The sequence below is a fragment of the Chionomys nivalis genome, chromosome 2 (genome assembly GCF_950005125.1).
Source record: "Chionomys nivalis chromosome 2, mChiNiv1.1, whole genome shotgun sequence".
NCBI lineage: Eukaryota > Metazoa > Chordata > Mammalia > Rodentia > Cricetidae > Chionomys > Chionomys nivalis.
The window spans coordinates 106,885,795-106,898,200 of record NC_080087.1 but is presented as its reverse complement, the minus strand read 5'-3'; the positions used below and the strand labels follow the sequence as shown (position 1 = coordinate 106,898,200).

Here is a 12,406-nt window from a genome sequence, read left to right as displayed (position 1 = left end):
ACCAGCCTGGTCTACAGAGCTAGTTCCAGGACAGGCTCCAAAACCACAGAGAAACCCTGTCTCGAAAAACCAAAAAAAAAAAAAAAAAAAAAAAAAAGAAAATCCAGTAAAGAGCCATTTCCATCCAATGCTAAAAGCTACACCATGAGCAGGTCTAGAGCTCGTCCTTGGTGGAGGCAGGGATCTGTGCTCAGTCTTTGGCTGGGTATTTGAATATTAAAATGAAATTTTAATCATTGCAGTTAAGACCAGAGTTCTGATGTGAAGTTCCCCCGTTACCCCTGAATGATCTGGCAATGACTTTTAAAACCAACTGGAGCAGAATAAGACAGTCTGATTTTAATGCCTACCCAAAAATGAGAGTTAGCAGATTGGAAATTGGAGGTCTGGACGTCTCTTACACCATTAGCCCTTCTCATTTAATTCACGTCTTGCTCTTTCTCCTTTCTGATTTATGAACTACATCAACAAACGTGTAACATATTATAAACAAGCTCTTAAAATAGAACCAGGACCACTGGGGTTTAGGTCTTGCATTTCCTGGATGTCCCCCACCTTTCTGCCTAAGTAAAGGGTGTGTATAAGGGCTTTGCTGCAGTTCTGGGAGCCAGTTTATCTCCGCTGTAGCCAAGTGTTTGTCCTGGAAATCTCTGAATGAAGAGTCAGGGGTCACTTGGGGGTCACTCACATGTACCAGGAAGTGAAGCAAAACTAATCCAGATTTACTCCTGGAAGAATCTGTTTGCCTAAGTATTTAAAAACAGATTAGGGCTAAGCTGACACTAGGTCACCAGGCGCAATGTAAACACTGTGCAGAGGCCTTTCTTCTGGGCCTCGGAAGCAGAAATGTAATGAGTTTTCTTTCTGGAGGGTTGGGGGAAGGCCCTTGATTCCTTCATGCGGCTGCTAGCTGTGTGCTCTGATTATTGCAGGGAGAGGCTCTGGGTTTTAGGAGTCATTGTGAGTCAGTATCTTACTGAATCTGAGATAATTAGTCTCTGTGTGTGGGGTTTGCTTGCTCTCTTCATCATCCTCCTGAAAAAGCTGAGCTCGGTCCTCAGGCACACTCCACAGGCTGCTGGGAAAATTCTAAAGGCTACTCATGAAATAGTAGATCCTCTTTAAACACACGTGCACAAGCACATGCACACACACACACACACACACACACAGATGTGCACATACACTGCTCCTTTTCCTAGCAATGAGCTCAGTCAGGAGGACTGTGGAGTTCAATGTCTCATCCTTCCTCTCTGTTGTTTTGTTTTGGAGAAGCCAGCAATGTCTAACCTTGCTATCCCAGAGCATAACGGTAGCTCACCAGAGCCTCTCACTGTGTACCCATGACTGGCCTGGAACTCACAGGCCCACCTGCCTCAGCCTCCCAAGTGCTGGGATGAAAGGCGTGTACCACCATGCCCAACAAGCCTGCCTTGATCAATATAAACACCGCCTCCTAGGAGGTTTGCTTTCCTCCTTTTCTCCTCCACTCTGCCCCTCCTCCTCAGCTCTGCAGTGCTCCCCAAATGATAGACCCTGGGAGCGGGAGCCAAGCCCCTGAACCTCCTAGACCCCGGCTGTGCTGGAGGCTGTGGACCAGGCATCATGGTGCCCATCTCATTGTCATTGCTCTCCACACTGAAGAGCCTTCATTTCACTTGCCCTCTGTCCCTAGCTTTGCTCCAGCCTTAGAGGCTGCCTACCTTCTCTCCCTGAGGTTGGGCCCTGGAACACTTTTCCCCAGAAGTCAGCATTCTGCCCCCTTCCCCTTAAACCTTCCACAAGACTCCAAAGAGATGGCATATTCCTATGTGAACCTTCAGTGTCTCCTTCGTCTGAAGAGTGGGTCTCACTCTCACACATGTCCTCATCTGGGGGTGTGGGTGAGTTAACAGCAGAGAACACCAGTCCCCTCAGATGACTGCTGCCCCACCTCTGTCTCTGGTCACTTGCCAGCCTTAGAGCATAGGGACAACTCACTTTTCTTTTAGGTCAGTACAAGCAAGTCTTGCTGAGGGCGGGGAAGTCCTCTTCCTTTCTTGCTCAAAGAAAGCCCAAGCCTTTGAGCTATGGAGCCTCTGTTTACGTGCACTGATGCAGGCCTCCAGGCCATGAGCAGTGGGTAGGCTGTTCTTTCATCTCAGGGGTTCTGACTCTGGAACCTCTGGAACCGTAGGGAACGCTGCAAGCAGCAAGGATACCACTTCAAGAAACCAGTCCCAAAAGGAGACTTTCCTGTTCCCTTTTCAGGCCTCCTAACCATGGTGGCTGCCAGAGCAGGAGTTCCAGCCTCTCTGTTCCAATGCCCAGTCCTGAGTATGCTTCTCTTCTGACTCTTGTAGGGAAGAAAAGGAACGATGGATCCGGGCCAAGTATGAACAGAAACTCTTCCTGGCCCCACTGCCATGTACAGAGTTCTCCTTGGGCCAGCAACTGCTGCGTGCCACCGCGGAGGAAGACCTGCGGACCGTCATCCTGCTCCTGGCACATGGGTCCCGGGATGAGGTGAATGAGACCTGCGGGGAAGGCGATGGACGCACAGCATTGCACCTGGCCTGCCGCAAGGGCAGTGTGGTCCTGGCTCAGCTGCTAATCTGGGTAGGTCGAGCCACTGTGGGGTCAGTATGCATTGTGCCACTGGCATCTCCTTCCTGTACAAGGCTGCCGTGCCTGAGAGCTGACCCTCATAGGATTGGAGCCTTACATCTGGGCTTACCTGCAGGAGGGCATGGAAGAGCAGGGGAAGCTGGGTGCAGGGCGGAAAGGAAACTGGCGCATTTGCTCAGAGCTCATTTCTGAAGTGTCTTTCTGGCGGCCCTCGGGTCAGGCATTCTGTAGGGAGAGATACGGGACTTGTTTCTCAATGTCTTGCAGGCAAGGACAGGGGCATGAATAACTTGAATGGCTTCTAGGCAGCCCCTTGCCAAACCTTGGAATTTTTACTCTCTGTTATGAGAGAGTGAAGGCACTGGCCCTAGGCACCGAGGTCTGATATGTGGGAGCTGTCACCAAGTCTCTCTCGCACTGCTTTAATGACTTTCTTCTCAGGAAAAACAAAATTTTAATTCACTTAAATTTGAATTTGAACTTTTTAAGAAACTGAAATTGTAACATGGTTGTTGAGAGAGGCCCTGCCTGTCCTGCCTGTGTGTACTGAGCTGGGATGCCCTAGTGCCATGTTCCCAGGCAGCTTCCTAAACACCTCTTAGGGACATCTGCCACTCAGACCCTGGGGCCTCTCCTCTACGTGTGTGTGTGTGTGTGTGTGTGTGTGTGTGTGTGTGTGTGCGCGTGCATGCGTGAGAGAGAGAGAGAGAGAGAGAGAGAGAGAGAGAGGGGAAGGAAAGCGGGAGGACGGGAGGGAGGACGGGAGTGCACACACCAGGAGAGCATCTCAAGTGTTCTTCCACACATTATCCACTTCAGGTTTTCTTGTTGCTGTTCATTTGTTGAGACAGGTTTGTTTGAATCTCCAACTCAGAGCACGCCTAAGGCTATGTAAGACCTGGTAGCCACATTTGCCATGAGACACCTCTCACACCCTCCTCAAACCAGGAGTGCTTTGCTCACATTAAATCTGGCTTTATTAATTGGGTTTGATTGGTTTGTTACATCGGCGACAGATTCCCATTAACCAGGGAGGTTATCTGTCTCATTGCCTGAATCTGGACAAGTAGACAAGGCTGGCCAGCATGCCCCAGGGGCCACTGCTCCACCTTCCCAGGGACCAGGATTACAAGCTTGCACCACCACACTCAGATTTTTGTATTCAATATCGTTTAAGGGATCGTGTTCAATCCCTCTAAATTATGAGATTAGCTATTTTGCTGACTGAGATATCTTACCCCAGTTTCTTCCTGTTTTTAATCCACATTTTGGAGTGCAGTGGGAGAATGAGAAGATGCAGGTTAAGTCAGGGTAATTGGGCATTCGTCCTCGCTGTGCATTGAATGGCGGTTGTGTTTGGTGTGCTTGCACTGTGGCAGCAACACTGCAGAGCCCAGATACAGTGCTGTCGCAGCCCTGGAAGCTACAGACAGACTTCAGAACACCCGGAGGGCTCCTTTCCCACAAGGCTTTGCTCTTCAGCTAGCAGCTAGGACCTTGCTGTGGTCCCGTGTGGTTGGTCTCTTGTGTAAGCATGCATACCGGTGTCTCATTCCTCTCTCAGCTCAGCAGATGGAGCCCCAGTCTTAAAGTACTGGAGGCTCTTTAAGACTTAAGCTTGGTAATTTGGGAGGCATAGCCCACCCGCACACATCTCCTTCTCACGTTGTCCAGAAGCTCTTTATTGCAGTGTTACATGTTCCTTGCATGTCAGAAACCCCGCCATACACTGATTTACTTGAACATATGTGAACCTATCTTTATCATGAGCAAAAAAACTTAAGAGTTTGTGTGTGCGCGTGTGCTATGTTTATGAGTTGTTGCTTTTTAACTTTTTAAAGATTTATTTATTTATTTATTTTAATTCACGTGTATATACGTATCTGCCAGTGCCCTGAGGGCCAGAAATGGGTGTCAAATTCCCTGGAGCTGCAGTTACAGATGGAAGTGAGCCATCCAGTCTGGGTGCTAGGATCCAAATTCACATCCTCCAGAATAGCAGTAAATGCACTTACCTGCTGAACCATCCCTTCAGCAGTGACTTTATTTTATTTTTAGGTGTGTCTAGGCACCTATAGGGGCCAAAAATGGGTACCAAAAATGAGTTACAGACAGTTGTGAACCACCCAACACGGGTACCAGGAATTCAACTCGAGTCCCCTATGGTGACTCTTAACCATCGCGCCATCTCTGCAGCCCGTTATTTTATTTTTGCAGACTGGGGACAGAACCCACAGCTCTGTGAACTCTAGGCAAGACTGCAGCGCTGAGCTGCACTCTTAAGTCTCCATGCAGTTTCGTAGACTACATGGCTAAGTGAACTGGCTAGGCTAATCTTCTGGCTTCCCTGGGCTACTGAGAAGGACTCGGCAAAGATAAACCTCTCCTCACTAGCTCTGCCAGTGACCCCTTTGGAACAAAATGTGCTGTAGCCGAGGATGGAGTAACTGAATTAGGCTCGTGTGTTTAGGTGTTACGTAGGTATTAGGAGTCACGCTTCGGAGTAAGTTTTGATAGTGTAGGAAGATGTTCAAAGTCCAGTTCAGTAAGAGAAAGAAAGCACAAATGATTAGAAAGGGCTGAGAGTATAGCTTAGTGGTATATTCTCAGTTAGTATGTGCCAAGCCCTGGACCCCACCTCCAGTACTAAAGAATGGGAAGCGCACATAAAGAAATAACAAACTATTGGCAGGAATTTTCCTCTCTTGTGTTCGCATGTGTCTCTTACGTGTTTTCTGTGATGAAACTGAGATGCCTCTGAGATCTTTTTAAAAATATTCATCTTTAGTGTGTACGTGCACACGCACACACATATATACACGTGGCATAGCAGTCCTGCAGAGACCAGAGGGCAGCTTGCAGAAGTTGATTCCCTTCCTCAACAATGTAAGTTCTGTGGATCAAACTCAGATCTCAGTCTTGACAAGGACTCTTACCCCCTGAGCCATTCTTCTGCCCTTGCCCATGTATATACAACTGGAAAGGTAAAACAAAGAGCAAGGTTAAAGCCCTCTTTGCCCTGTTTGTGTGATATAAATAGGGGGTGGGGTGCTTCCCCTAACAGGGCAGATACAGATCCTTATCTAAACAACATGTGGATATTCAGTTTTCGGTTCCTCTCGGTCCCAGATGTCTCCATCGCAGCTCAGTCACGTGTCGGAGCTGACGGTGTGACCTACCCCTGCCTGCCCTCAGATCCCCACGGACACTAACTCGTTCTCTGTTGCCTCTACAGTACGGGGTGGACGTCATGGCTCGAGACGCCCACGGGAACACAGCACTGGCCTATGCCCGGCAGGCCTCCAGCCAGGAGTGCATTGATGTGCTGCTCCAGTATGGCTGCCCCGATGAGCGCTTTGTGCTCATGGCTACCCCCAACCTGTCCCGGAAGAACAACAGCAGGAACAACAGTAGCGGGAGGGCGCCCAGCATCATCTGAGCTCAGCCTACACTGCGCCTGGGATCCCATGCCCGCCTGCTCCGGAAGTCACAGCATGTGAGTTCCTCAGTCCCTCCCTCTTCCTGGTGGTCACTTCCACCCACCTGCCACTCACACACCCCACATGAAGTCTCCAAACCTGGACATCCTCAAGGGGAGAAGAGGAGGATGGAGGCCACAGAACCGAACCCTTTTCCCACACTCCGGAAGCAATGTAGGAGGGACTGACAACCTCCCGACTTTGAGGATAGCACACGACGAGGGACCCCTGTTCCACTGACCTGGAACCCGGGGGAGGGGTAGCAAGGAGAAGGGGCAGCTTCCCCTAACTGGCAGTTAAGCACATCAGTACATTTCACCTCGACCAAAAGGAGGCTTGGATTTCACATCTTCTCTGGGGAGCTTGACGGCATAAATCAGAAGCCAGCACAGTTTGTCAGGTCTGAAGCCCCTATGATGGTAGGTGTCAAATCAGTTGTAGCTAATCTGTCCAGGGAGAATACTGGCTTCATTACACTTGTATAGTCGAGTTCCTCCAGCATTACCGCTGTTTAATAGGACGTGATTAGTCATCACCGGGAAGAAGGCGTATTAGCCGAGGAGGTAGTTACACGGCACGCTCCGGTGATTGCCACAATGTGATTGCTGTGCGCTTAGAAGCATCATATTATCCCAGACATGTCTCTCCAGCCCTTGGAGCCCTCCTTTCTAAATTCACTGTCATAATTTAGTATCTGTTTAATTTTTCAGTCCAAAGAGAGGAAATCAGTTGCTGGGTATTATTTGACTGCAATCTCCTTCCTTGGTGCAAAAACAAAATGGAAAATAAATAAATAAATAAGAATAACTGGGAAATTCGAAAAGAAATCATGAATGCAGCTGAAAATAGCTTTTCGAGTATGCTCCAAAACTAAGTAAATACACAAAATGCTATGTTTTTTTTCTAAGAGAGATTTTCTGTCCTTTGGCCACAGTGGATGTATCTGGCCTCAGTCACTCCCATTCCACAAGGTCTGAGTTGCCCAGGTTTCTGTCGTAGAGAAGATGTGTGGAAATCTATTTGAATAAAAGAAGTTCATAAACATGCATTGATTTTTGTGCGGACACATGGCACCTCTGTCAGTTTCTAAGTTGAGCTGGACGGGCACCAATAATGTGCAGCTAGTTGAGATCCGAGGGTGACAGATCAGTGCAATGGGAAGTGCCCCCAGCAGCAAGCACTTCCGTGAGTGTGGCGCGCAGCTCTTGGAAAGGCGCTTATCAGAACAAGATGGTGGGACGATTCGCTTATTAAAGCCAGGAAGCGAAGGGGGACGAGTGGGAAGGAGCCTGTGAGTCCACATCCCGAAGGCAGGATGGAGAGCCAAGGCTACTCTTCCCAACCAAAAGCGAGGGGCTGTGGCGAGAAGGGGTGCTTGCCGGCACCCTGTGAGCAGCTGCCCACCATTCCGGCACAGCTGGCTCCTAAGAGCGTGCAGACTCTGTGTGCTCCGTCCCGTCTGTTTCTAACGTGTGACTGATTTGCCATCGTGGGCCTCAGGGTTCATCAGACACCACCAGCCACCTTCAGCACGGTGGTAAGAACACCAAACTGTGACACTATTTAGTTTAAAAAAAAAAAAAAAATGAGGGGCACCCTTGCCAGAGAGCCCCCGTGGCAGTGTGGCGGGAAGAAGGCCGTCACACCGGAAGACTGGGCAAAGCCACCCCCTGGCATCCTGTGGAGAAGCTCCTTGTTCTCGTATATTGAACTTTATATTTTGTAAGAGTTTTTCCTCTTCTTTCACTTTTTAAAAAAAAAAATTAAAGTAGACGGGAACGAAAGTAAAGCTTTAGACAGCATTTCCATGTGGGTGAGTGTCTCGTGGAGATCTCCAGTCTCAGCGTGGCTGGGACTGACCAGGATCCAAAAATGTCACAGGTGCAAAAGCCACAGGCCTGAGACTCCTGAGCTCAGTTCCACAAGCCCTGTGTTTGGTTTTTCATCCTGCTCCTCATCACTGTGTCGTTTCTTTCAATGTGAATAGAGAAAGCAAGCTGTCATTGCCTATTTTTGAAGAATGCATTAGCACCCAACCCTGCAATCCGCATTCGCCTCCACGTAGCCTTTACCATAGACTTCTATAGAGAACACAGATAGAGTATAAATGAGAGTCTTAAATTATTTCATTGTAGTTAATTCCCACTATAGGAGTGCTTTTATCATAGGGGAGCCTGCTTCAGAAGGGAAATGGAGTCCTTCCTGAGGCTTCTCTTCGGGGTGTATATGAGTGTGTACATATTATTATGTTTATAATATGATATTTTCCCCATTGGTTCCTTGTTTCACATCACCCTCCACTGTCCAAATGCTCAGTTGCTCGCTCTGGTTGCCCCTCCCCCTCCCTCCCTCCCTCGGTCACTCTGACATCATCAGGTCTTCCTCAGAACACACGGCCCCTCCCCTGCCAGTTTTAGCTGTGCTGAACTGTCCAAGGGGCAGCCCCCTTTTCCCAAGCCTGAGTTCTGACCACAGGTAGAATGGTGGTAGTGGAGGGTTCTCTGCAGATGAAGGAGAGAAGCGGCCTAACCTGTGCCTGTAGTTCACCTTCAGACCCAGGGCCTCCCCTCAGTGAGAACCTTCTTTTTCCCATTTACAAGCCAACCACCAAGGCTGCATGAAACCAGGAGCAGGGTCGTGGGGAAGGGAGCTGGGGTTTCTGGAGAGCTCCGACACTAGGCACTTGATAAATGCAAGTCACTTTTTAAAGGAGCATGTCAGAATAAGGTAGTGGGACAGTGGCCCAGAGAAGCGGGGGGGGGGGGGGAACAGGTGAGTTCTCATTTTGGAACACAGCGTCAGAGCTGAGCCTCCCTGAGGAGCCCACGGCAAGTCCCTGCAACCTTTGTGTGTGTTCAGGGTGAATTTCTCTTGATGAGAAGTAGCCAGCTGGGGCGGGCAGCAGACTGGCCTGTGAGTTGCCCATCAACTGTCCCGGGGGCAGTCTAGCCTGTGACTACCCCTGCTAACCCCTAATGCCCTTCCCCAGGCCTGTGCACGATGTCAGGGCTGGGAAGTGAAGCCCTCCTTATACTCGCCACTGCTGAGAAATCCCCTCCAAATTTTTTTTGTCTTGTTTTCCGGAGAAAAGCCAAGCGCTACTCTCCTAAGGCCCCCGACTGTCACTCAACCTCCAGATCACCTCTGCTGTGGGTCCTCCACTCTCCTCCCTGCAGGTCCCATGAGGCTGCTGGGACATGCACACCATCAGTGCCCCGTTCCCGTTAACTTTGAGGATCCTAGCACCTCAGGCCTTGGGCTTCACTGCCCAATAATCCCCAGAGGAACTTGCTCAGAGCACTGCGTGGCATCCTTCTCTGTCAAGACCTGTGGTTGGTGGGTTGTGACTGAACCTGGTGCCAAGGTTGCCACCATCTTGCCCTGAACTCAGGCTGTCTCACGGCTGAGATGGGCGCTCTCTACCCCTCCTGGGGACACGGCCCACAGCTGCATGGCTAGGAGGCGTGTGATCAGGGCCTCCGAGCTACCAGCAGGGCAGAGGGTTTCAGAAGCAAGCCCAGGCCTTTTGCTGGGCCTCAGCTCCTCTGTCTCCACTGGTCACACCCTATAAAGTCCTTGAGGCTTTGCTAGACCTCTGCCAGGGTTGTATTTTGACTTTGAAACAAACAAATTGAAAGGCAGTCAGGAAGGAATTTGTGCATCTACAGAGTTTCTCCCCCACTGCTCCTGTTGTGAAGGCACAGCTGGAGGTGATTCTGCTCTCGTACTCTCTAGAAAGCTGTCGGAGGCCATGGGTGTCTCACCAGTGTGCAGCCTCCTCCACTGTGTGTGTCTCTGCCAGGCCTGGCTACCACACAGCGGGACCAGGAGACCCACGTGACCCAATTCTCTGTGCCTGGCCTGTTTGGGGGCCTTAAAAGCCACACTGAGGAAGATGGGTTTTTAGCCAAAATTTAACATTTCTCCTTGAGAGGTGGGAGAGGGAGGGGGAGAGGCCCAGCCACTCTCTGCTGGTAGCACATCCAGGCAGCACTAGTCCTCAGACTTAGTCCCACCCTAGAGCTAAGAAGCAGCCACCTCAGCTCAGAGAAGCCAGTGCCACAAGTCAGGGCTCACCTCTCTTCATGGAGAAAGAAACGGCTGACCATCTTGGTGTTTCAAGATGCAGTCTCTTGCTGCTCGGGAGCTCCGGCCCATGCTTTTTCAAATGCTCAGATTTCTGTTTAGTCTCTGTGCCTGCTGCTCCTTAAACAGCGGTTTGCCCCTGGGTCCGAGTTGAAGAGAGAGCAGTTCACCATTTCACCGTAGATGACTCTAGACGGCCCACAAAGCTTTGCGTCCTGCAGTTTCAGCAGGCCCAGGTCAGGCGCGCACATGCCATCAGCCCGTGACTCCTTGCCCAAGGCAGTGTGCAGTGAGGGTCCATGGAATAGCCGGCCGCCTGTTCCTCATCTCAAGAGACCACTTTTCCTATAGAAGAGCAGTATTTAGTTTGGGGTTTGCTCCTGTCTGGTCAAAGCATTCTTCACTGAGGTCTCTCCCGTAGTGAGCCTCAGGTGAGTGTGGGCACCCAGCACTGGCAGTCCACTAGGGTCCAAGCTAGTGGCCTTGGTGAGCAGGAGAGAAGTCAGCTCAGGGCTCGTCTTTGTTCTGCTGGGCACATGGCATCTGCAGGGGACCCCCCCAGGGGTCATGAATCAAGCCATATGATGGACTCTCCCGCCATAAGGGAGAACTGATCTGGAATTCTGTGTTCAGGGAATCACATAGTCTTCGTCTTGTTTCAGGTGGAATGAAGGAACCAAGAGGTGTAAATGGGTGGGGGGTGGGACTAGGCCCAGAGGAGAGCCCCATGACACACTGCTGCTAGGAACAACCCTAAGATCACTTCATACCCCAGTGTCCAGGTGCAGGACTGCATCCACACTAGCCCACGCTAACGTCGATGTTAGAGAGGGCTCTCAGCTGCTTGCAAAAAGACAAACTTAGCCAACTGCTGGTGGGTCTCGTGGACTCACTGAGGGCATTGAGTAGAAAGACCCATGTGGCCCAAAACAGAATTGTCAACAGCCCTCTTATCCACAGCTGAGGGCTCACAAAATACCTGACCCACTTGGCTCATCGGGATGGGCAGAGAAGGGACCGAGGACGCTGTGCGGTCCAAATGTGGCTTCTGGTTCTTTCTCTCATGTGCACATTGCTCACCTACCAGGTCCTGCCATTTTCTTACCAGGGGTGTACTGAGGATACCCAGGGCAGTTGAGTGGAGACCAGGTTATTGTATAATGGACAGGCAAAAGATACCTTTGAAACGTCCCTGTGACCAGAAGGGAAAGACAGCTGCACCTCCCTGTTGAAAATAACCCTTCTCTTATATGTAAAAACACCCTTTTCCCTCCCCCACACTGTGGAATTTTTTGTGTTTGATTTTGAGGGGGCGGTGGTAGTGTTCTTCTAAAACCTATCAGTTCTCAGATGAGAACTGGTCCTCCGGCCCTAAGCCTGGGGAACTGAGCTCCAGGAAGGCACAGAAGGTGGCTGGCCTCTTCCAACGGCAGAGGACAGAGCTCCCAGCATCCTCTCTCTTGCCCTCTTCCCATTCTTTCCCCTAGTCCATCCTGAGTCCTCATCTTGCCACAGCTTCTTTGCAAAGAGAAAACCCAGGCAAGGCAGGGCACATTTCTGGGTGGGGGCAAAGAAGGCTACATAGAAGCACAGTGGGGGCTTCTCCAGAGGTGGGTGTCTGCCCGGGGCATTTTGGTATTACCTCATTCCATAACTTTATGTTTCCCAGTGACTGATGCTTTATTTATGCTTGTTTGTCCTGTAATTAAACCATCCACAGACATTTTGCTTTGCTTGTTCGGGTTAAATATGCTGGTTTGTATTTTCCTGCCTTGGGATTTTGTGTCAGGTGTACAGTATTCTGAGGGGAAAGAAAAGGAAAAGCGTGTAAAGTAACAGAGAGAGGTGGCTATAGTGTAGAGACCTCTTTCTAATAAAGAAATGAAAATATGTATATGCGGCTTCTGTTGTGTGTCTTCTTGGTAGCATGAGGGGCTTCAACTAACTGCTATGGGGACGCTTGTCCTGGAGACAGGCCACCATGTGTGAGGGAACCAACCCCTCAGCCTGCAGCCAGAGACCCAGGAAGCTGGACAGATTTCTCCTCCATGTCTCCAATCACAGGGGTGGGAAGCCCGATGCTTTGTGTCTCACTATTGCCCTGCCCACCTTCCCCGCGTGACCTACAGGGAAGCCGTGGGCAACTAGAAGATGGATCTCGCTCAAACATGCGCTGTCAGTGTGCCGACTGTCAAAAGTATCATTACAGCTTTCTCACACAAAATGCATTATAC

General features: G+C 50.2%; 1 protein-coding gene across 8 annotated transcripts in view; it reads left to right on the top strand.

Moving 5' to 3' along the window:
* The window catches only part of Agap1 (ArfGAP with GTPase domain, ankyrin repeat and PH domain 1), a 457,719-nt gene extending 445,653 nt beyond the window's left edge, over positions 1 to 12,066 (top strand). For all 8 annotated transcript variants that reach the window (XM_057751814.1, XM_057751806.1, XM_057751796.1 and 5 more), the window contains 2 exons: positions 2,343 to 2,598; positions 5,843 to 12,066. In XM_057751814.1, coding sequence (XP_057607797.1) covers positions 2,343 to 2,598; positions 5,843 to 6,046 — 460 coding nt within the window. In that variant the 3' untranslated portion in view covers positions 6,047 to 12,066. The remainder of the gene's footprint in view (positions 1 to 2,342; positions 2,599 to 5,842) is intronic.
* Positions 12,067 to 12,406: the final 340 nt, after the last annotated feature.